We start from the raw sequence: 24,605 nt of genomic DNA on the forward strand, positions 1-24,605 counted from the left end.
CCTTTGTTACATTATTGGAGTCCTATGTTATATGGTGAAATTCCTTAGACCTTCTAAGAAGAAAGACAAGAAGAAAACATACAAAAAAATGAAGAAAAATTGAAAAGAAAAGACAAAAGGAGACAATAAAGGAAGATTCAAGAAATGCAACAAAGAAAAATTCAAAGAGAAAAGAAACAAAAACAAACAAGAAAAATGAAGAAAAAGAGCAACACAAAAAGAAAAAAAATCAAAGTTCGAGCATTCTCTCCTAAAAAATCAAAGAGACAGAGGGAGAGAGAGAGAGAGAGAGAGAGAGAGAGAGAGAGAATGAGAGAAATAAGAAGACAGAAGATTGAGAAGCTAAGAGTTTGAAGACCGAATAACAGAAGTTCAAGAATGAAGATTTAGAATGTAAAGGATAGTACCAGGGAGAAACCCCCGAAACTGGATGTTTGCCCGGAGGCCATGCTACAAAACCCTATTTCGTTATGATACACTTAAGGGATTTTTGACTCGGTCAGCAATCAGACTGTTTGATGGGCCTCCAAAATTGATGATTCGGTCAGCAATAGCTGACCCATTGGCTGACTCGGTCCCCCACAAAAACACGACTGACCAAAGAAAAGGCCCTTATCTTTTCGTTTCTGCCCCAGCGCCCTAAAACAAAATCACGTCCTATTCCTCAGTGACTCCTCCTGCTACAAAACCCTATTCTGTTATGATACAGTTAGGGGATGTTTGACTCGGTCAGCAATCAGACTGTTTGATGGGCCTCCAAAATTGATGATTCGGTCAGCAATAGCTGACCCATTGGCTGACTCGGTCCCCCACAAAAACACGACTGACCAAAGAAAAGGCCCTTATCTTGTTGTTTCTGCCCCTGCGCCCTAAAATAAAATCATGTCCTATTCCTCAGCGACTCCTCCTGCTTCGATGCATTCTCAGCAAGGACTCCTTCAATTCCCAAAATTGACAGCAACATCTACAGCATCATCAACAACAACATCAACTGCAACAACGACAGCAGCAGGTTCTCTTCTTCTTCTTCTCTTTTTTTATCACAAGGCATCTCATCGCATCTTTTTTTATCATCGACAACAGCATCTCATCGCATCTTTTTTTCTTCTGATGTATGAAATCCCTTTTGAAGTTTGATTCTAAATGAACCTGCCACACATGATAATCTTTAAAAACTTTATTACAAAAGGGTACTTTGATCGAAGGACAGTGATGTTCATGTTCCATTACTTAAGGAAAAGAACAATGAGCAAACATTACTATGAGCATAATATGCAAATGTCGGCAGTTTACACATGCCAAGATATGGAGATACTACTACTTCCAAATCTATTAGACTGTTTTGAGCTTAGAAATTTTTTAATCCCAAGTTTTCCCAACCACAATATTCACATTGATGAAATAAGTGATCTTTACCCAACATGGAACTATCACTTCTTATAATTTGTCAAAAATATGTTACAATGAAATTTTAAATCTGAAATTTGTTTGTATTTTAAATCTAAAATTTGTTCGTATGAAAGTTGAAATTTGAATATATATATATATATATATATATATATATATATATATATATATATATATATATATATATATATATATATATATATATATATATATATAGCACCCCAATTCCAGGTATGAATTTAAATAAAGAATAAGTGGCCTTATGTCCTACTCGGCGAGTTGGTTGCCCTACTCGTCGAGTAGCAGCGGGAATAGAACGCGTGTTTAGTGACCTACTCGGCGAGTCCACTAAGGGAATCGGCGAGTAGGAGTTGGCAGATGAAACCCTAAATTTTGGGGGTTTTGCACCCTATTTAAAGGATCATTGGCCTCCACCAGCCTCCCCTTACTGCTTCTTGTCCCTCTCAAACCCTAAATCGTGTGTGTGTGTTCCTTGGTGTGTTCAAGCTTGGAGGAGTAACCTTGGAGAAGGAAGCACTTGAGGTAGCAAGGAAAAGCAAGGCCAAGAACTCGTGGGAAGCTAAGGGATTCCTCAGATTATCACTCTCTGGAAGGTATTAGGTTGTTCCTTAAGCTCATTTCTCTTTTAACCTTTCTTGGATGTGTGTTATGAAGGGCTCTCCATGTTTAAGCTAAGATCTGAAGTTGTAACTTCAGATCTAGACTCCCCTTGACCTCTAGATTCATAAAGTTCCTAGCTTGATCAAGGATGAGACTCTCCCAAGGTGTAAAACTCCATTAAGAGCTTAGATTGATCATTTAGAGCCTTTAGAGCCTTGCATATGCGTAAAGTTTGCAACTTTACGTGATAAACATGCCTTAGGAGCTTGGATCTGTAATCGGGGACCTTGCCATGGCTTAAAAAGCATCTGCATAGATTAAGAACTGCAAGGACTCGGAGAGTTGAATGAGAAACTCGGCGAGTCCATTGAAGATGGCCATGAACTCGGCGAGTTGGATGAACAACTCGGCGAGTTCGTTGAAGATTGCCTTGAACTCGGCGAGTTGTTAGAAGACTCGGCGAGTTGGCTAGGGTTTCTTCCAAATCTTGGCCACGGATGAACTCGACGAGTTAAAAAGGGAACCTCGACAAGCCAATCAAGGATTTCACGACTTCACGAATTCAGGAAGAACTCGGCGAGTCGGTGATCTGCACTCGACGAGTCGAGTCAACATAGTCTGTTGACTCTGACTGTGGACTTTGAATTGGACCAAGGGTTGACCAGTTGAATTCTGTTGGTTTCTGGTAATTGGGAGATTTATGATAGGTGGTGGAGTTCGTGTTGGACCCAGGAGTTGAGCTTTCTTATTTCCGACGACAGTTGCGAGGTGAGTTATCCTCACTATACTAAGGGATCTAAGGCACCAAGGCAAGGTCCCCGATTACAGATCCCATTGGATATGATATCCTCGTAGTTGTATTATGTCGAGTATGAGTTAGTTATACATGCTAGTTGAGACGCTAGAGGGTAGGTCTGTAGGACTACCTATGATACTGATTGATTGCATGTATGTGCATTATCTGTTACATGTTGATATGTTATGTGGGATGGGTTGAGGTTGTACTGCTCCGTGCGGTAGCCAACAAACCCTAGAGTATTCCAGATATGAGTTGAGGGCCCGGTAGGTATTCCAGACTCATATTGAGGACTTGGGAGCATTCCAGATACGAGCTGAGGTCCCGGTAGGCATTCCAGACTCGTACTGAGGGCTCGGTGGCAATCCAGATGTGAGCTGAGGGCCCGGTAGGCATTCCAGACTCACACTGTGGGCCCAGGGGTATTCCAATCTGTAAATTTGTGGACCCGTTATGTGCTATTCTGCTCAGTTTCTTATGATATGTGATGGTGTGACATGGTTATGTGGACTGTATGTGTATCGGTATTTTGGGGGTATCTCACTAAGCTCTCGGGCTTACAGTTTCAGTTTATTGTTTCAGGTACATCAGGGGATCGCGGCAAGTCGAAGGCATGATCGTACAACTCCTCCTATTATGTTATGTTTATGGGAAAACTCTGATATAAATGTATTTTGAAAACAAAGTTGTAATGTTTTGATGAATTCGACATGTTTTGAAAGTTTAAATTTGGCTTGAATTTTTGGGTGTTACAATATATATATATATATATATATATATATATATATATATATATATATATATATATATATATATATATATATATATGAAAGCTGAAATTTTAAACTTATTAGAAATATCAATCTTTTGTATGAAAGCTTAAATGCGAAGTTGTATTGTCTTGACTTATGTTGTACATGTGTGTGTGTGTGTTTTACTCTATATATAACATGACAGATAAAAGAACTAGAGATAGTTGGAAGTCAGAGAGTGTGGACAAAACTTTTTTGGAGGCATGTATACACGAATTAACCACTATTGGTCAGGAGGGTAGTGGCCTAAAAGGAAGCTCATGGATTGTAGTCGCGGAGAAATTAAAAAGTGAGCATAATTTTGTTGTCGAAAGAAAACAAATGAAAAACCGATACAACTACTTAAAAGCAAAGAATACCTTATGGTTGAAACTGAAAAATAAAACCGGAAATCTTTATAATCCTTTAACGAACTCTTTCAACATGACTGATGAAGAATGGGAAGCAGAGGCCATGGTATATATATATATATATATATATATATATATATATATATATATATATATATATATATATATTAAATTAGATAATTTTTTACTAGTTTGATAATAATTATTAATTTTCCAAACAGCTAAACAAGTATGTAGATAAGCTGAGAAATGCACCCTTACCTTGCCCTGATCTTTGTATCCAACTGTTTGATGCGGCGACCTCGATCGGCGCTCACAGTTGGGGTCCATCTTTGATACAACCTCATCCTTCTGAAGTGTTTAGTACACATGATTTTGAGGATACTGAGATGGAGGAGCCAACACCTCATATTGATACCCCAACCTCAACAATACCCAAACCTACTAGTGCTTCACCTGCAAGTGAAGAATACTCTGGACGGACAAAAAACAAGGGGGGGGGGGGGGGGGGGGGAACGAAATGGTCCCAAAGAAACCACACTTGATGATGAGTTGAAAGAAGTTGGCAAAGAAATTATCAAGGCTGCACAGGCATTCACGCAAGAAAATAATCTTGACAATGATATGGATGATTGTATGGCGAAGTTGGCAAGGTTGGAGTGGGGAGAATATGATCCAAAATACACAACTGCTCTTATATTATTTGCTGAAAGTGCGGGTAACAGGAAAATTTGGTTGCGCCTCAACTTGTCTACTTGTGAGTCGTGGGTAACAAATACGGGAAAAAAGTTTGGATTAATTGTTTGACTTTAGTATATTACGGTTCATTGTTTGACTTTTAGTATATATTATAGTTCATGTGATGGATTTTTATGTTTAGAGTTGTTATGTGTTAAGGATTTTTTTTGTTAGATTTTTTATGTGTTATGGATTTTTGTTGTTGGATTTATATGTTATGGAATGTTAAGTGTTTTGCATTTATATGTTATGGTTTGTTATGTTATTGATTTTTATATAATTTGTGTTTAACATTTCACAGGTCATATATGGATAAATAAGGTCAATTTTTATATTTCCTTGTATTCTCATGGTACTGGATGATGTTGGTCCGAAAAAGGCAACGAATAATAAAAAGAATAAGCGCTAGCGAACCGGTAGAAAATGGCCATACGTACACACAGGATTTGATACGTGGAGATCCTATACAATGTTACGATATGATGCGTCTTTCACAGGATGCATTTGTATTATTATGCAATCATTTTACACAAAGAAATGGGTTGCAACGTAGTAGGAGAATAAGTGTTGAAGAGAAGTTGGCTATATTTTTACATGTTATAGGACATAATGAACGGTTTCGAGCAGTTAAAGGAAGATTTCACCACTCAACACAAACAATTTATCAATGTTTTCATGAGGTCCTGCATGCAATGATGTGTTTTGCAAGAGAAATTATAGTACCAACATCATCTAATCCAACAAGAAATACCTCAGAACGACATAGACGACTAATAAATATATTTCCCGGAGCAATGGCTGCATTAGATGGAACGCTTGTAGATGCAGTTGTGCCCGTTGATCAACAAACTCGTTATAGGGGAAGAGGAAAAGGTGAATGTTATCAAAATGAAATAGGAATATGTGATTTTGATATGATATTCACCTTTGTATGGGCTGGATGGGAGGGTATAGCACATGATTCTAAAGTTTTGAAAGAAGTTGCATTTGATCTGACTTTGAATTTCCATTCCCTCCACCAGGTTTGTAATTTTGCTATAAGATTAATTATCTGTATTATTTATATAATAAGTTTTTCAATCATCTACAGATAAGTATTACCTTTGTGATGCTTCATACACCAACACCCGTGGATTTATGGCCCCCTACCGCAATACTAGGTATTGGTTAGCTGATTTTCGAAGAAACAGAGCTTTAAATAAGGAAGAAAGGTTCAATCATGCTCATGCACAACTTAGAAATATCATTGAACGTGCTTATGGTGTATTCTAATTTTAAAACAAATGGCTCCTTATCCTTTTCCAGTACAAAGAGACATAGTCATTCTTTGTGTTGAGATCCATAATTTTATAAGGAAATACAATATCGAAGATAAATTATTTACGAACTTTGAACAAAACACTACGGTTACTCCTGACGTGGAAGGTGGAGGAAGTGAGGGCTAAAACATACATGGTATAGAATGGGGTACAGAAGCAGCTGACTATATGACTACTTTGCGTGACCAAATTGCTAATCGGTTACTTTCAAATGGTTCACGTTAAGTGATGTACTTTTATTATTATTATGTATGACAATTTATATTTGGATTTTGTATTAAACTTTATATTTGGATTTTAAATGATGTATGTTTAATTTTGTTTTTAGTTTGTATTTTTATAATTATTTTATCTAGCACAAGGGACAACACAAGGGTAATATGGTCATTATTTTCATTCATCACAATCAGTCGGATAAATAATCAAACAACATAAACTCAGTCAGATGTGGACCCAGTTAGCTCTAACCTAATCAGCAACTATCAAACCACCCCTTAGTCTGACCAATGTAGGAATCATCGTGTATCAATATGCGCATTTCCTTTATGCATTATAGTATGCATTGTTGTATAGTGCCCCCGTTGGGCGCATCGCACTGTTTCCTTTGTCTTGTACACTCTACTGGCTGCCACTAGGGGTGCAAACGAGCCAAGCTACTTGGGATCGGATCGTTAAAATCTCGACTCGAAATCGATTTTAAACGAGCCCGAGCCGAGCTCGAGATTAATATTAAGCTCGTTTATTAAACGAGCTCGAGCTCGAACCTATGTCATTAAGCTCGATTAGGCTCGCGAGCCTAAACGAACCTTTATATAATATAATTTATTATTATTTATATATATTAAAATAAAAATATATTAGAGGAATTACGGATTTAGGGTATTAGTAAACGAGCTTCTTAACGAGCTCGATCCGAGCTTAAGCTTATTTAGGCACATCAGATAAAAAACAAGTCGACCCCGAGCCTGAGCAGAGCTTAGATAATTCTTTACGAGCTCGAGCCGGGCTCAGTACAAGAAAGCTCGAATCGAGCCGAGCTCAAGCTCAAGCCTCATATAACGTAAACGAGCCCGAGCCGAGCCTGGCCAGGCTCGGGCTCGGCTCGGCTCGTTTTCACCCCTAGCTGCCACCTTCAAACGGTATCTATTCGCCCTTCAAGTTGTTCAAGAATATGGCTTATAGCTCTAAAGTGGGGAACATTTGGAAGATGCGTAGGGTCCATACACGAGTGATTCTGACCATGTTGACTGATGTACCAAGTTCTATGGTATCTTTCTTTTTCCTTTTTAGCTTAGCTCATCTCGAGTTCATTTTAGTCTTGTTCTTACTTGAGGGCAAGTAAGGTCTAAGCTTGGGTGATTTGATAGTTTATTTTATTTCCGTTTTTATAGGTTCTTTTAGTTTTTTAGCCTTTTTTATCATTGTATATTCTATCTCATTCTATATCTTGGATCGTATCGAGTACTTTCTATTTTGCGTGAGGTGTTTTGCAGGCTTTTGGAGTCTCAATGTGGTTATATTTTAGCTTAGGGATAGGCTTGGTGGGCTTGAGAAAGGTTATTGGGCTTTATGGATCCATCAAAGAAGAATTGGGCTTAAAATGTTGAAGACCTGGATGAAGTGAGCTTATAAAGACTCTTGTTATCAGGCTTGGGCTATCCATTTGAAGCTTGAAGATGAATGGTTAAATTTGAATCAAGTGAGGTGTATAGGGGACCAAAGGAATCTTGAGTAGTGGGATGGAGTAGTGGAGAAAAAGAGTCAATAGTGTTTCAACCCCATTTGCGAGGGTGGGGTCTTAGTCGTGCAAACTTGCGAGGGTACCCGTGCAACTGCACACTTTGGGGAATTTTGGTCATTTTGCTTATCATTTACCTTGGGGGAGGGGGTAGGTTTGGCAGCCACACTTCAATTTTTCCACCATTGGAGCACCTTGTAGGTGTTTTTGGAGTTTTAGAGCTAAATTCTTCCCATCCTTCTAGTAATTGCTAGTTTCTTGATGCAAAAACTCTTTAGTGATTGTTTTCTTGTTGCCATGAGTGGCTAATCTCTTTATTTTTGTTGACTTGGACTAAAACCTTTGGATATTTATGAGTTTTGAAGGATTCATGTTTAATTGTCATTTATCTTATGTTATTGATCCTTAGTTCATAATTCCTATGCTTGTTTAATACTTTGATCAAGAGCTTGGTATTTGAATGAGCAATTGTTGGTTTATTTCTTTGATTTAACATTGAATCGTTGAATTTGCATGGAACAATGGCTTTATGATGGTAGAAATTATGTCTAGCTTATGGATCATGACTCATTTATGGATGTGTAAGCATTGACATCCTCTAGGAATTGAGGATTCCTTCATTCTTAATCCTAATCAATTTTCTTGGGTTCAATTACTTCAAAATTGAATCATTAATTTTGATTAAGAATGTGTATTGTGGGCTTCCCCAACCTCCATACTATATTTGAGGAATCTTGGCATATCATTCATGATTGCTATAACCAATTTGGGTTGAATGATAAGCTTACATATTGAATCCTAATGTTAAACACACAAATGTTCATTGTGTTGAATTGCATTGGCTGACCAATTCTCTCCAATATTTGAGCATTTCGTCATCTTGCTTAATTGCAAATATTTTACTTCTTCAAGTCTTTTAGTTTTCAAACAATCACACCCCCCCCCCCCTAGTTTAATTGTAGTTAGGTAGTTTTATTACACTGGTTCTATTGGATTGCATTGGTGATTGAATACAATCATTTCGCCGATGATCGATACCCCTTTGTACCATTATATTACGTATTATTTGCAAGCAAATAGTGTAATTTGCTTGGTGGACTTGACATCCCACCAAAATCTCATTTACTTGTTGACATGTTAACATGGAGGGAACGCAAAATAATCGGTTTGTGGAGAAAAAACATGATTTAAGTAGAAATCAGTTTATGTATAATCAAAGTTGATTAGAGCCAAACCGAATGGTTGGAATCAAAGTAATTGTTGAATCGTTGGAACTAGTTTGGATTTGGTTTGGGTGGAATCGGTTGCAATTTGGTTTGTGTAAATAGTCGTTGGAAGGCTATTTTATGATTTATTTATTTTTGCTAAACTGGCATACAGTTGTTGGTTACCGTTTTATGGTGAAAATAACATTTTAGCCCCTTCTTTGTTAGTATAAATAGGTCATGGAGTTTCCTTGATGGGATCCTTGTTGTTGCATTGTGGAATTACACATTTGATCCAAGGTTCAAACCTTGACATGTCAAATAGTATTAGTGTTTCTTGATTTACCTGCCGCAGATAGGCCTAGGGATGGGTTTGGCAAGGGTGGTAAAGATAGTGAGGTTTTGCTTACTTTTCTTTGCAAGCAATGACATCCGAATAACATTGGAGATTTATCAACCAACTTAATAGTAGTAAAAATTTGTGCTATAAAACGAAACCCAAACCAAGTCAACCATTGTTGACCATATACCTAAACCGTTTTCAAAGCCGGTCCGAATCAGTTTCAGAATTCATTACGTGTACCCCTACTCAACATAGAGTGACCATACATTAAATTTTCCTGTCAAGTGACTAGAATAATACATAAACATTAAGTGTAATCATCTACTATTATTTAGCAAAAAAAAAAAAAAAAAACATAATTGGTAACCTAAAATGACAATCAAATAATACTTTGTTATACTACCAATCATTTAATCCTTGAAAACCCTTCAAAAGAAATAACTGAGATTTGACTACACAATAGAATCAACCCATGGCGGAGGAAAAAAATAAATGTACAACTTGTTTTATAAAATGAAGCTGCTGAAAACATGATATGTTTTTAATATTTATTTATTATAAAGATAAAGATAAATGAGGGAGAGAGGGGATAAAAAGTAAAGGGAAGCAATTGCATTGCATGAGAACAGGAAATGAAGGGGCGGCAGAACAGGGCAGGGAGCCAATAGATTGAATAAAAGTTGGGGAACCAGTTGCATGAAACCCCAGTGGGGTAGCTGTCGTTTTGCAGACTCATCTCATCTCATCTCCCATAACTTAAACACATCGTATAAAAATCAGCCATACATAATCTATTAAAAAAAAAAAAAAAAATCAAACCAATAATTAAATTTACAAAATTATTTTTAAAATAACAAAATTAATAGGATCAGAAACAGTGTTATCATAATTGTTATGTTGCAATAAAACTCCATATGGAATGGTCCGCATGTAGTGTCGTGCATACAATCACAGGTGGGCCTTGAACAGACTTAAAATAATAAAATATCTCTTTATATTACAAATAATAAATAGTCACTCACACATTATATTTTTTTCGTTTTTTATTTGACGTAAAACGATTGAATCATATTCACAAAATTAATTATCAACAAACATACTTAAATTTGCATTAAAGATTATGATTTTGGCCATTTATGATTATTAAATAAAGGGTAATTATAAAGATTAGGACAAGTGAGTAAAGTTTGAAGATTTGGTTCTCAAATTTTGAGAGATTTGTTTAATTATATCTGGACAATTTTACACAGAGAGATTGCAATTTGCAGTTGCAGGCAACAACACAAGTGAAACAATGAAGTGTAAAAACGTCTGCAAAAGAAAAGCCCAAGTGCCCATTAAACCCCATAAACTGTCAGAAACTTTTTAGTGAATAAAGAAGGAAGACATTAGATTCCATTTCCCAATCCTCTCTCTCTTCTATATATTTATATTTATATAAATTAATATGTATATATAAATATAAATGTTTAGGTTGCAGCATGCAGAAACGTATTGGTGCACACTTACTCACCTATCCCTCTCTTATCTCTTCTGTTCCCAAGCCCATACAATACACCCCCTCTTTCTCTCTGCTACTCCATCTCTTTCTGACTATATACATTAACACTTCACCTTCACATTTTCCAATCACCATAAACAAACTACTTTCTGAACTCTTTTCTTCTTCATCTTCTAAACTGTTATCTTTTGGTTCCATTCATCACATTCACACTTCTTCTTTTTTCATCAAGGTCAAATCTTTTATTCCTTTTATTTTATGGGTTTTGCTTGAAATACTGAATTCTGCATAACCCATGTTTTCCTTTTCTGATTTTTTTGATTTCAACAGGTGAGAGAATATGGAAGGTGGAAATGGTGAATCGAATAATGGAGAACTTAAAAGTACTATCAAGTCATTTCCATGTCAATTTTGTTCAAGAAAGTTTTATAGTTCTCAAGCTTTAGGGGGGCATCAAAATGCTCACAAGAAAGAGAGGACAGCAGCAAGAAAGGCTAAAAGGGCAGCTAATGTCCAATGCAATTACTCTGCTTCTTTGCTTCCACAGCCTCCATTACTATTTGCTCCCTCAAATCAGATTGGGATTCTTAATCCATCTCTTTATATTACTGCTCATGCAGCTAATATTTGTCAGTTTCAAAGTCAACAGTTTGGATCTGATAATCTTATGTACTACAGAGCCAACTACATTAATCAGAATCCTTATTATCAGTTTGATCAAGAAGATGAACATCAGCAAAGTTTCTTGAATTCACCAGAAAAGATGTTTGTGATGAATGAGAGTAATAAGGATAAAGATGGTCAAAAGCTTGATCTTTCACTCCATTTATGATATGAATTGAGTGTAAGTTTCCTAGATAGGAAAGAACTAAGAAGATGATGTGATGGTTGATTTTATGTTGTAGAAAGAGAACAGGGCAAAAAATGAAGAAGCTTTTTTTTAGATCTTTTCCACTTTTGGCAAGTTTTGGGATTTCAGTTTTCTTGGAATAAGGAAAGAGAGGAAATGCCATATATGGTGGCTTTTGGGGGGAAACAAATATGTAGTTAGAGATAGTGTTATGAGGAAACATGTTTGCTTTTTGGAGAATAATTTGAGACATTTCATTTTATCATGTTACATATAGTACAATGTCAATTAGCATAGATGTTGGACACTTTGGGAAAGTGACAAAAAACATAAATTCTTTGTTTTTCATGTTTTTTTCTAGCACTTTGACTTCATAATATATATTTAAGTTATTGTGTGACTGTATACGCACACAATCACTTATAAAATGGTATATGAAAAACATGTGTTTTACTTTTACAGCATGTACATTGGATAATTGCTACTGAAAATTTGGGTAGTGAGTGACCATTTCAGGTCTATTTTCACATAATTGAAACACATGAGTTCTGATCTAAAAACATGACTGTAATTGTAAAAGATCAATGTCAGTGTTCAGTTGACTTAGGTCACATATGCCCCTAAACAGTTTAGAAGGTTTTCTCATGCCAACTCTGTGTTCAATCTCCTTTACTTTGTTGTTTTCTATTGATTTCATAACACAAGAACTAAAAGGCTAAACATTTAAACTAACATTATTTAACAACAAAGATTATAAGGTAAGAAGATAGACACTAAACATATAAGAATAGCCGAGTTGAGTAGGCACCCTCTTTATATGATCATGAAACTAATTAACTTAAAAACAAGAAAATAAATATGAACTCTAAAAAGCACTCACTGGTAGGTATTTAAAAGGTTCAGACTCTCATGAACTCCCCATTGACCTAAGCTCCTCCAACCTTGACTTTATCTGGTCCTGCATCAATTCTAATCTCTTTGAATAAACCTCCAATTCTAATATATGTTGCTTCCTCCATTTGTCATCAGTCATATCCCCAATGGGGAAATTCATTGACCCACCAAAATGATTCATGTTCATCCCTCCTAATTCGATCCCCCTTAAACTTGCACGAGCCCCATTAGGAGAATTGTTAACCAATTCCTTGAACAATGGCAATAAACAACTCTTCACGGTTTCTTCAACCAGATTAGAGACTGCAGGATTCTGAGGATTTGAAGCTCCCGCCCCCACAGCTTGGCCATAATGTTGCTGCTGATTGGAATTCTCTTCGATTTTAACTGCAGTCGTCTTTGATCGCTTTCTTGGTCTTGGCACCTTCTTCTCAGAGCTATTTGGATCAGCAATGTCGTTAGCATTATTCTCATTCAAATTGAATATGAGGTTAGTATTATGAGGTTCATCATCATCAATTCCTCCACCATCAGCAGTGACGGGGATGGAGACGGGAGTAGCTGCGGCCCCATTCCAGATCTTGCACGACAGGTCAAAAGTAGCCTGGTCGTGAGGGCTTTTGAATACGTACTCTTTGCCGATACTGATCTTACCGAGAACATTCCTATACTTCTTTTTCAATCTTCTAAGCTTCTCAACCAATTGATTTTTGTTGAAATCCAGCTGCAATTTACCTTTGATCTGGTCATAAAATGCCGCCGTATCGTGATGGTGGTGAGACGAATTATTAGTCCCTCGTTGAGTAGTGTAATCAAGGAACCCCTGCAAGAGCTCAATTTCATCCTCATCGGTCCATAGACGCTGAAACAACCGTCGGGAATCGTCTAAAGGCATAGGCTTTTTCACTTCCACAATGGCGTCCGATCGAACAATCGAAGTCGTGGTAGTTGTAGCTGTTGTAGGAGTAGCGTCAACAGTTGTGGGGACGTTCGGAATACCAGCGACAGCGATCGTGACTTCTCCGGCAGCTGACGACATAGAATCGTCTTCTTCTTCGTCATCCTCTTCATCGTCGATCATGTCAACATCGTCCTCGTCAACGTGTTGATTCGGTAAAGTATGGTCTTCTTCTTCGCTTTCGTCATCATCTTCTTCGTCGAGATCTTCTTCGCCGTACACGGCGGTGATATGATCTTCCTCGTCGGATCCCATCGCGATCAGTGGTGGTGGTCGTCGTCTTTGAGTACTTGGGTTCGGGTGGGTGGTACAGGGTAGCCTAACTAGGGTTCGGTAGCCTAACAAAGAGGCTCAGGTGGTTGGTGACTTGTGTGGGCTGTGGTGAACCGGTACGGAGCACCCAAATTAGTGGGCCACGTTTCCAGTTCGGGCCATACAATCGGCCCATATTTTAATTGGGACTAGTTTAAACTTTAATATTATCAGTTTTTTGTTTTTGTTTTCCTTTAAAACGAAAATTGTCACCATTTCTTCCCAATTCTTTTCTCTTATTTCTTTTTCTTATTTTGCTCTCTAAAGTGAGAACAAAAAGTTACCGAATTAAATTTTATTACTTAAAGTAAATATCTTTCTCTATGTTCATTAATCTATCAAGTCATAAACAAACACAAGTCAACTTATACTCCATCCATTTAATACTAAAATTCTACGAGCTTAATAAATATATCCGGTGCAAATTACAATAAAACCCATTTTTCGAGAATACAATCGAGCAAAGACTAAAATGACTACCATAACCCTGGTCACCAGGGCGAAGAAAGTCTTCTTACAGTCATTTTAAATTTCTTTAATAATACAAATCATAAAGCTACTCCTTTTAACCAAGTATTGCTACATTCTTGATGCATACAACTATCACAAATATCAAATAAACTAAACTTAAAGCTATCTAATAAAACAAAAACCCCATTGCACCAATACGCCAAAAACCATCTTTGTTTAAATAATCTTATCATCACATTTTGCATTCAGACTGCTTACATCTATCGAACCCATAAATAGATCAAGAAACAACCTTTCGAACCCATAAACAGATCAAAAAGGCGTACCAATCTCACTTCTGGTTTCAGCCGGACTATACAAAGCCGAGCGGTTTCTCGGTCTATTCTCCTCAAGCTGCTTCACCACTTCATCCATTGATGGTCTAACCGATGCAACCGGTGCACAACACCCCATGGCTAACTTCAACGCCTGAACCACACCATCTTCCATTGGACTCCTGATCCCTTTCAAAACCTCAATATCAAAAACCTCCATTGTTGTCTCCTCCAAAACCGCCACCTTCACCACCGCCGGCAAATCAACAAACCCATCCCGCCCGCCACTCTTCCCGGGCTTCTTCCCCAACAAAATCTCCAACAACAAAATCCCAAAAGCATAAACATCCGTTCTTGAATTGCAATTTTTCATCTTTTGAAGCTCCGGAGCCTTGTAGCCATCGCTTTTAGCCGATGCGATGATTTCATCGGCTACAGCCGGGACCATGAGCTTGTGGAGCCCGAAATCCGTGAGCCGAGCCACGAAAAAATCATCCACCAATACGTTTCTTGACCTCACGTTGCCATGTGTAACGGGTGTCTCGATGGTCGAGTGCAGATGTGCGAGCCCTTTGGCTATTGCTAACGCGATCTTGTGTCTCCGAGCCCAGTTCAACACCGGCTTCCCAGGCCGTGATTCTGGAGAAAACAATAACATACTTACATTTTGTTACCAATAATAACAATATGTATAGTCACACTACTTAGCATTTAAATATTATCGTTTATGCAATTATCACCCTATATACGCATCATAAAGCACATTATTGAACGCAAACTAGTTGTTATATCATGAATGATCTAAATAACAAACATATTAAAATTGTAAGGGTTAGGATATGCTTACCATGTAAGAGCTCATGAAGAGTCCTATTTGAAAGATAATCATAAATCAATAACTTCTCCCCTCTCTTTCCTTGATAAAAAGCTCTCAAGGGAATCAAATTATCATGCCTGATTCTTCCCAACTGCTTAATCGCAGGTAAACATAAACCACCATCTTTACAACTTCCTTCCCTCAATAACCTCAAAGCAATCGTCCCACCATCTGCTAGTTTTGCCTTATAGATCGTGCCATAGCTTGTCTTCTCCATAACTTGACCTGTAGCATTCAATACATCTTCCAATGTCAAATGCTCACCACCCTGAAATAAAATCAATTTGCCTTCACCACTACCATCGCCATTTTCATCATCTTCACCATCATCGTATTCTTCATCTTCTTCATCGAAACTCTTCTTTTTCCTCCCCTGTGAATAGCCAATCAACAGTGAAGCAAAAACAACCATACCAGTCATTAAACCAATCACAAGTCCAGCAACTGCACCGGAACTTAAACCTCCAGAGGTCTGTTTACATCTCTTTAATGGAGGACCACATAAGTTAGCATCGTTTCCTTCGAATGAATCCACCCCAAATTTTAATTGACCAAAATTAGGCAAAACCCCAGAGAAATTATTGTAGGACAGATTTAACTTCTCTAAACTTAAAATAGCTAACTCATCTGGGATTTTACCAGAAAAATTATTACTGCTAAGATCAAGCTCTCGAAGCCCTTTAAACCCAGGTATAAATCCTGGAAAAACTCCTGAAAATTTATTCTGCCCAACATCAAAATACAGTAAAGTGCTGCAAGTGGCATTTGGTAATGCGGGTTCTGGGATTGACCCGGATAATAAATTACCATGAAGCCGAAGAGAAATGAGTCGATCACAGAGGTTCCAGATGGACGCAGGAACCGACCCGGTTAACAAATTATTGCCTAGATCAATGTCTGATAATGAAGAACTGTACCCTATTTCAAGAGGGATTGAACCCGAAATGGAGTTAACGGACAGGTACAGACTCTGAAGAGTCGAAAGTTCCCCGAGTTCCGGCGGAAGTGTGCCAGAGAGGTTCGCCGATGGTAGTTGAAGGGAACGAAGATGGAGAGATGGGTCTTTCGAGAGCGAAATATTCGACCATTGAGGTGATGAGATATCTGTACATGTTAATGGAGATCCATCGGTGAAAACCCATTTCAGTCCTCGCCATTGACAGAGCGGAACGGAAGTATTCCACGAATTCAGCAACAAATTCTCCGTTTCTCCTTGGATTGACGGTTTGATTCTTTTGAGAAGCAAGTCTACATCTGTTGAAATGGCTAGAGTAAAAAGGAAGAAGAAGGAGAAGATTGGAGACATGAAAAGGGATGAAACTGAAACTGAAACTGAAACCGCCATGGATGGAAGCTTGGTGGAGAGAGAAAGAGGTTTTAGAGAAAGAGAAAGTGTTTAGAGTGTAGAGTGTTTGTGGGAATATGTGAATTGTTGTAGGGAAAGCTGACGGAGTGTTGACTGGTAGTGATTTTGTTCCCACTTTAACATATTTGAAAACGTTAAGCATGATATTATGTTTCTTTGATGCTCCACCGTTGGATGATGATCCGACAGTGGAAAACAGGAGGATGTAAACCTGAAAAGTAGCTAATTCTTTAAGCGAATCACGACTTCATTTAATCCATCATTTTGGAGGCCGTTATAATCGGGCTGTAAATGGAACATAACATTACAACATCAATAAAAGTTGTGTTTAATTGTCGCGGAGAAATAAAATGGAGCATTTTTTGTGAAATAGGAAATAACTATTTTATCAAATTTTTAGTGGCCAACAAACCAAAAATATTTCATATAAAAATAGCAATATCTGTTTTTTTTTTCTTCCCACAAGATCATATAACAATATTTGTTTTATTTTTATTTCCACAATATCATATTTCAAAGGTATACATTTGGATCAAGTTTTAAATTTATTATAAATTTGATCTGTTTTTTCTATAAATTAAACCCTTAATTAGTTTTTTTTAGGGTTTTTAACTTTCTTTACAAGTTTTTAAAAACTTTTTTACAACTTTTTGTTTATTTTCTTAAACATTTTTTATAAAAATTATTTATAACATTTTAAACTTGTTTTAAAACTTAAAAAAAAAATTGTACATTTTCATATAACTTTTTTACTTATCTTCTTTTACATCTTTTTTTAACCTAAGTAATTCTAATGTTGTAAAAAAAATATTTAAAATAATTTTATAAACAACTGTAAAAAGGATTAAAAAATGTAAAAATTGTAAGAAGTTGTAAAAAATAAAAAAGAAGTTTAAAATTTTGTAAAACGAGTCTTAAATAAAATATAAGGAAATTTTGTAAAAAATAATAATTAATTTCCAGATGAATTTATAAAAAACAAATGGGCCATATTGTAACAAAATTGAAATTGTAAACCAATTTTGTAAAAAGGTTAAAACTTATACTAAAAGTTTGAAATTGAAATACGAGCTGTAACACTTTATACATATGTAAATGGAAAAATGACTCTTGAGAGTCATTAACTTTTGCGTTTGTACTCATTTGGTCCCTTTTTTGTATTCAATATACCATCAAACTTGTTGTTTGTGTTCATCATAACCCTTTTGACCGGCTTTTGACATGTGATAGCCGGTCAAAGGGTTATGGTGAACACAAACAACAAGTTCGATGATATATTGAATACAAAAAAAAAGGGACCAAATAAGAACAAACTCAACAGTTGGTTACCTTCCTGAGTTATTTTCCCCGAAAAGTTAAATGAAATTAAAGTTGCGAATTATCAAAGACTGCAACCTTCTTTGGCTATAACGTATATGAAGAGCATTTCAGAGGGATAACTTCGTTAAAACATGGTATATGCTATACTTACTGTGGTTAGTTGTCAACACCTCTCTTCAAAAGGATATGATTATATATGAGAGGTATATTTATTAGCATGAACGTTTACCTCAAGGTATATTATGGTGATGTGTCTGCAAAACCAGCATGATATTGTACATATTGATGTTGTATCTCATCCCATGAATTCGATCTTAAAGCTAATTAAACTAAAAAATCATAGACTTGTGATTCCACTCGTTTGTAGACTTGTCTAGAATCCATGATACGATAAATCATTCAATTGGAAATGTAAATGTAGTCATGAAATGTGCCTGCTTAGTCAAGATTCCCCTAATAAATATTCAAGTGCATTACAAAGTTGTACATGTATGAATAGTGTTCTTCCGTGGGCTATGTTTTGAAGAGAAGCAATAATGAATCTCATAAAATCATCAATATCAATAGGAGATGACGTGGGATTTGCGGTAAATAAGTAAAGGGAAAATGACTCAGGAGGGTAACCAACTGTTGAGTTTGTTCTCATTTGGTCTCTTTCCTTTTTTTGTACTCAATATATCATCGAACTTGTTGTTTGTGTTCACCATAACCCTTTGACCAGCTATCACAGGTCAAAAGGGTTATGGTGAACACAAACAACAAGTTAGATGGTATATTGAATACAAAAAAAAAAAAAAAAGACCAAATGAGTACAAACACAAAAGTTAATTACCCTCAAGAGTCATTTTTCCTATGTAAATAGAAAATAAAAATAAAGAACAAATGAAATTAGTTACATTTTTGTATAATATTTTATTATGAGATTTGAAGTTATGTTAAAAAAAAATAAAGTAGGAACTCAAATTATAAAGAAGTTTATTCTATTACTTATGGTAACACAATCAACATTTATAATACATATTCTTACTATTTATACTTACAAAAGAAGATGAAATGTGTGTTATGTTATGAATATATTTATAGTGGTGCATAATTATATTTATAAAATCCATAATAATATTTGTCATAATGCTCACTAGTGATGGAGAGGTATGAGAGAATATAGGGAATCCAAAACCCATTCACTAAGTAATATTTCATTACACTTACCCTTGAACGACGATTGTATCATATCTCGTTAAACCCTTAATAGGTAAAACATCATGAGAAAAAACTTTTATTAAGAAAAAAAAAAGTACATGATTAATAATAGACAGTGGAAATAATTGTCTTATTAAAAACACTGCTAAGAAAATCCAGTGAGAAAAACTTAACTAAGGAAAAAAATACAATATATATTCAACTCCTCATGATGGACACATCACTTGATTTCCTTGACGCGCATACCAATATTTTATACCATATTTTCAAATTTAGATGTAGGAAGTGTTTTAGTGAATAAATCGGTCAAGTTGTTAGTTGATTGAATTTTCTGGATGTAGATCACACACTCCTTTTGAAGATCATGAGTGAAAAAGAAATTTGGTGATATATGGTTGGTTATGTCTCTTTTAATAAACCTTCCTTGAAATGTGTGATACAAGCCACATTATTTTCATATAGTATGTTTGGAGCATCCTTGTTAGAACCGGCTCACCTAATCCATACCTGCGATCACACATACATCCCTCATCGAAATAGGAATAAGGTCAGTCGGAAATCATACACTAAGAATCTCCATCACATAGTCACGGTAAACATCTGAAGTTGAAACCGTGCAGTCATCGGCGATGGCGGCCTCCAGAGGTCGCTCCAATGATCCAAGGGTAATACGAAAATCCATACTAAACGATGATGACACAAAAGATTGACTCGCACCCAAGTCAGAAAACACTAACGCAGATATTAAATTCACTAGGAATTAACCTACAGAAGCATGAATATAAGCATACACGTAATATAAATTAATAGAAATATAAATGAACACATACCAGTAACAACGTCAGGTGCCACCCAAGCCTTCTCTGCTATCATTTGGAAAGCTTGCCCTTGGGGCCTTGGCCTTCCCCTGGAGGCCGTCAGTGATGCATGGGTCGCAGGAGATGGAGTTTGTACTAATCTCGAGGCAAGCAATGTACAATCAGCCTTCACATGGCCCGTCTGATTGCAACTAAAGCAACCACGAAACCCTTCGGACAATCATTCACAAAATGTCCCTCATTGACACACATATAACAAACCGACCCCTCCCGACAAGGCCCCTCATGACCCTTACCGCACTTGCTACAAGTACAACCTTTTCTAACCTCCTGACCTCGAATCAGTGGGTTTGAACCACTTAGTTTTCGATCGTGACTGCACTAGATCAGGCCTCTTCTCCTTCTTGTAGTTCTCCACCTCAATCTCCCTCCTTTTGGCATTAGACTATAGCTCAACGAATGTACGGTACTGAGAGTTCGTCATGAACTCTCTGATATACTTATTGAGCATACTCAAGTACCGGGTCATCCGCACCTACTCCAACGAAGCATACTCTATGCAAAACAAGGATCTCTCATGGAACATCCTGGTGATCTCGGTTACTAACTATGTAGTCTTTCTGAGCGACAGGTACTCCTGAGACAACCTCTCTTTCTTCGTAGATGGAACATACTCATCATGGAACATCCTAAAAAACTGCTCTCTAGTCACTACAACCTACTCCATAGGAGAATAACCAATAGTCACAAACTTCCACCAATCATGTGCTCCTAAGTGAAGAAGGTTAAGCGCAAATCGGACCTTCAGATCATATGCATACAAACAGGTATAGAAGCATCCCTCTGTAGTGGTGTTAATCATGATGACGAATGTGGAATATGAAATGATTTAGTGAAGCATGTAATAATTATGAACACGAAGAGCACAAGAGTAAATAAATCCGAGTTTAAGCTCTCATTAGTTGAGAAAGCGTACAAGTGGGTTTGCAATATTTCTCTATCTAAACTAAATCTCACAAGTTCTTCTTTACATAAAATGAGTGTCACTCACTTCCTTACAAAAGAAAAGACAACTCATTACACACAAACAAAAGGGTAAGCATACAATAGAAAACCTGGATTTGTGGGCCTCATCCATCAAAATCTGCCGCACTCCACCCCAGTACGGCACCCATACCCTCTCGTGTAGGGTCAGCAGCCCGTGACTGTCATAATCAAACGAATGGTGTCACCACCGTCATCCTCAAGCAAATATCTCTGATCGGGGCTGCCTTGCAACTGAGCGCGTCATCTACAACGTTGGCTTTCCCCTGGTGATAAAGGATCTCACAATCATAATACTTTACCACATCCAGCCATTGACGCTGCCTCATGTTTAAATTCGATTGATCCATGAGGTACCTCAAACTCTTGTGATCCGTGTGAACGGTACATCAGACCCATAGAGGTAGTGTCACTAAATCTTGAGGGCGAAGACAACCACCCCCAACTACAAATCATGTGTCGGGTAATTCGCCTCGTGAGGCTTCAGCTGCCTCGAGGCGTAGGCAATGACATGCCCTCTTTGCATCAATACTGCGCCCAATCCTGAAATGGACGCATCGCAGTATAATACAAAATCCTCCACTCCCTCTGGCAGAGCTAGAATTGGCATCTCACATAATATCTGCCTCAAAGTCTCAAACGTTGCCTGCTGCTCAAGCCCCCAACGAAATACAACAACTTTCTTCGTCAGTTGGGTCAAGGGCACGTCTATCTTGGAGAGTCCTAAATGAACCTCCGGTAATAGGCTGCTAATCCCAGGAAACTTCGAATCTCAGATGGAGATATCAGAACCTCTCAACTCATCACGACATCCACCTTAGCCGGTTCAACCAAAATCCCGTTCTGGTTGACAAGGTGCCCAAGAAACTTGTAACACCCTGAGTTAAGAAAAGAAAAGTTCAGGGTGCTTAGTGTAAATATGGAAGACCGACTCGGCGAGTCAATGGGTAGACTCGGCGATTCGGGTCGTGAATCTGGTCATGTGTTAAGTGACCAACTCGGCGAGTCGAAGGAGTGACTCGGCGAGTTAGTGTTGGGTGGAGAGAACCCTAATTTTCGGGGTTGTGCCCTATATAAAGTACATTATAACCCACCCTCAGCCTCTTTGTTACCTTCCAATACCCAGAAAACCCTAAAATCGTGTATAACCTCCATTGATGAAGAATTAGAGCTTGGGAAGAGAAATTGAGAAGAATAAGGTTGAAGATCAAGAGGCTAGCATCTGGATATCATTGTAGATCAGGGATCTACTCCTCCTTTGGATCATTTCTAAGGTAAAAATCTGTTACCTTGAGTTTCCTTCTTCTAGATTCGTTCTTGGTTGCTATTTTGGGGATTATGGCTTGCGTGGAATCAATTTCGAGTTTAGAAGCTAGATCTAAAGTTGAAACTTCAGATGCAAGCTTGTAATGATCCTATTTGTTGTAAAGGTGTTATCCTAGAGTGGTTGGTGAAGTCCCTTTGCCTTAAGCCTTAGCTCTAGAGTATTTTGGGCTTATTTCCCCATGGTTTCACGTAAAGTTTGCACCTTTACATGTGGGGAAGGTTGTAGGAGGTTGGATCTATGGATTGGAGTCACCGCATGGCTTGAAAGCTTCTGTATGGAATGAGGATTGAAGAGACTCGACGGGTCACATGGGTGAACTCGGAGAGTAGTATGAACATATGCTTGGACTCGACGAGTTGGAAGAACAACTCAGCGAGTCTGTTGAAGATTGCCTTGGACTCGGCGAGTTTGGTCGCGAAGTCCTAACCTTTTTGGTTGAGCTGTGAATCGGTGAGTCGAGGGACAACTCAGTGAGTTGAGCAGGAAGTGACTCAGAGTTTTTGGGACTCGGTGAGTCTTGGGGCGACTCGGCGAGTTGGGTCGCGATATGGGAGTTTTCAGAGCATAGGGACTCGACGAGTCAGTGGGTTGACTTGGCAAGTAGAGTCAGTCAGGCAGGTTGACTTTGACTGAGGACTTTGACTTTGACCAAGAGTTGACCAATTGACTTTCAGGGGTAATTTGGTAATTATTGGTATTTATTGAGTTCAGTCTTTTGGTATTATCAGTGGTGGAGTTCGTGTCGGAGGTTGGAGCAACGTGAAATTATCTTTTCAGTCAACAGTTGTGAGGTGAGTTCTCCTCACTATATCGATGGGGTCTAAGGCACCAAGGCCGGCCCTTTATTTGATTGTAATACAGGTATTGTTGTTATGTTATTTCTTTGTTATGTTTGCATCTTGGTAGTTACGATGGTATATGTTAGAGATCTGGTTAAGGTCGATATCTTGGTACATAGGATAATGCTATATTAGTGACCGGTTAGGTCGGTATCTTGTTTAGAGTATGCTATGTATGTGATCTGCTAGATCGGTTGATTGATGATTAATTGTTATGTGGTTATATGTTTATGTGCACATGGTTGGTTGACTGAGGTTGGGTTGAGGCGGGTCCTGCTTTGTATTGTAGGCCAACATACCCAGGGCAGACTGGATATTCTGAAGGCCTAGCGAGCGGTCTGGATAGGCTGTAGGCCCCAAGAGGGCGGACCAGATGTGTCGAGGCTCGGAGAGTGGATCAGGTCGACTGAAGTCCCGGTGCGGGCGAACCAGTCATACTGTAGACTCATAGAGTGGACCAGATGGATTGAAGGCCCGGTGCGGGCGGACCAATCACACTATAGATTCGACGTATATGGCTAGACTCGGAGGGTGGATGAGGTGGACTGAAGGCCCGGTACAGCGGACCAATCACACAGTATACCCGAAGTGCATGGTTGTTCTGTTCAGTTATGATATGTTATGCGTATGGTATATGTGGTTGGTATTTTGGGGGTATCTCACTAAGCTTTCGGGCTTACAGTTGTGGTTTAAATGTTTTAGGTACTTCAGGAGACCGTGGCAAGGCGAAGACGTGATCGTAACGCTCCTCATGTTCTTGTTTTATGATATGGTTATGGGAATACTCTGATAATAAATGTATTGAAAACCTTTTTGTAATAACTTAATGAAATTGGGTGGTTTTTGAAAAGTTTAAATTGGCTTGAATTTTTAGAGTGTTACAAAACTGCACCTCGCGTAACCAGAACTCGCACTTGGAGAACTTGGCATACAAGCTCTCCCTCCGTAGGGTATCCAACACCTCCCGCAAGTGCTCCTCATGTTGCTTCGGTATCTTAGAATAAACCAAGATGTCGTCAATGAAAAGTATCATAGACCGATCCAGCATCGGTCTACATATGCGGTTCATGAGGTCCATGAACATGGCAGGGGCATTGGTGAGCCCGAAGGGCATCACCACGAACTTGTAGTGGCCATAGCGAGTCCGAAAAGCAGTCTTCTGTACGTCCTCGTATCTGGCCCTCA

The 24,605-nt window shown here is 37.9% G+C and overlaps 4 protein-coding genes across 4 annotated transcripts; 2 read left to right on the forward strand and 2 right to left on the reverse strand.

Moving 5' to 3' along the window:
• The first annotated feature begins 3,774 nt into the window (after positions 1-3,774).
• LOC145047009 (uncharacterized) lies at positions 3,775-5,040 on the forward strand. Its single transcript, XM_078995259.1, has 3 exons — positions 3,775-4,092; positions 4,208-4,444; positions 5,026-5,040. Exons 1-3 carry the CDS (start codon positions 3,775-3,777, stop codon positions 5,038-5,040), a joined length of 570 nt encoding a protein of 189 aa, XP_078851385.1.
• Positions 5,041-5,518: 478 nt separating this feature from the next.
• LOC145047011 (uncharacterized) lies at positions 5,519-5,996 on the forward strand. Its single transcript, XM_078995260.1, has 2 exons — positions 5,519-5,750; positions 5,815-5,996. The coding sequence occupies exons 1-2, from the start codon at positions 5,519-5,521 to the stop codon at positions 5,994-5,996; spliced, it is 414 nt and encodes a 137-aa protein (XP_078851386.1).
• Positions 5,997-12,388: 6,392 nt separating this feature from the next.
• On the reverse strand, positions 12,389-13,867 carry LOC145048498 (putative transcription factor At5g28040). Its single transcript, XM_078997012.1, has one exon. It carries the CDS (start codon positions 13,785-13,787, stop codon positions 12,588-12,590), a length of 1,200 nt encoding a protein of 399 aa, XP_078853138.1. The 5' UTR covers positions 13,788-13,867; the 3' UTR covers positions 12,389-12,587.
• Positions 13,868-14,223: 356 nt separating this feature from the next.
• TMKL1 (transmembrane kinase-like 1) lies at positions 14,224-16,970 on the reverse strand. Its single transcript, XM_078997013.1, has 2 exons — positions 15,477-16,970; positions 14,224-15,268 (listed from the first exon to the last, which is right to left on the reverse strand). The coding sequence occupies exons 1-2, from the start codon at positions 16,849-16,851 to the stop codon at positions 14,628-14,630; spliced, it is 2,016 nt and encodes a 671-aa protein (XP_078853139.1). The 5' UTR covers positions 16,852-16,970; the 3' UTR covers positions 14,224-14,627.
• Positions 16,971-24,605: the final 7,635 nt, after the last annotated feature.

Source organism: Lactuca saligna, chromosome 5 (genome assembly GCF_052625555.1).
Source record: "Lactuca saligna cultivar CGN05327 chromosome 5, ASM5262555v1, whole genome shotgun sequence".
Taxonomy (NCBI): Eukaryota; Viridiplantae; Streptophyta; class Magnoliopsida; order Asterales; family Asteraceae; genus Lactuca; species Lactuca saligna.

Bases quoted from the DNA above. Each gene is read 5' to 3' on its own strand.
- LOC145047009 (XM_078995259.1), top strand. From the start codon at position 3,775: ATGACAGATAAAAGAACTAGAGATAGTTGGAAGTCAGAGAGTGTGGAC. The intron at 4,093-4,207 runs GTATATATATAT...TTTTCCAAACAG, and splicing joins AATGGGAAGCAGAGGCCATG to CTAAACAAGTATGTAGATAA.
- LOC145047011 (XM_078995260.1), top strand. From the start codon at position 5,519: ATGGCTGCATTAGATGGAACGCTTGTAGATGCAGTTGTGCCCGTTGAT. The intron at 5,751-5,814 runs GTAATTTTGCTA...AATCATCTACAG, and splicing joins CCATTCCCTCCACCAGGTTT to ATAAGTATTACCTTTGTGAT.
- LOC145048498 (XM_078997012.1), bottom strand. From the start codon at position 13,787: ATGGGATCCGACGAGGAAGATCATATCACCGCCGTGTACGGCGAAGAA.
- TMKL1 (XM_078997013.1), bottom strand. From the start codon at position 16,851: ATGGCGGTTTCAGTTTCAGTTTCAGTTTCATCCCTTTTCATGTCTCCA. The intron at 15,269-15,476 runs GTAAGCATATCC...TGTTTTCTCCAG, and splicing joins TCTTCATGAGCTCTTACATG to AATCACGGCCTGGGAAGCCG.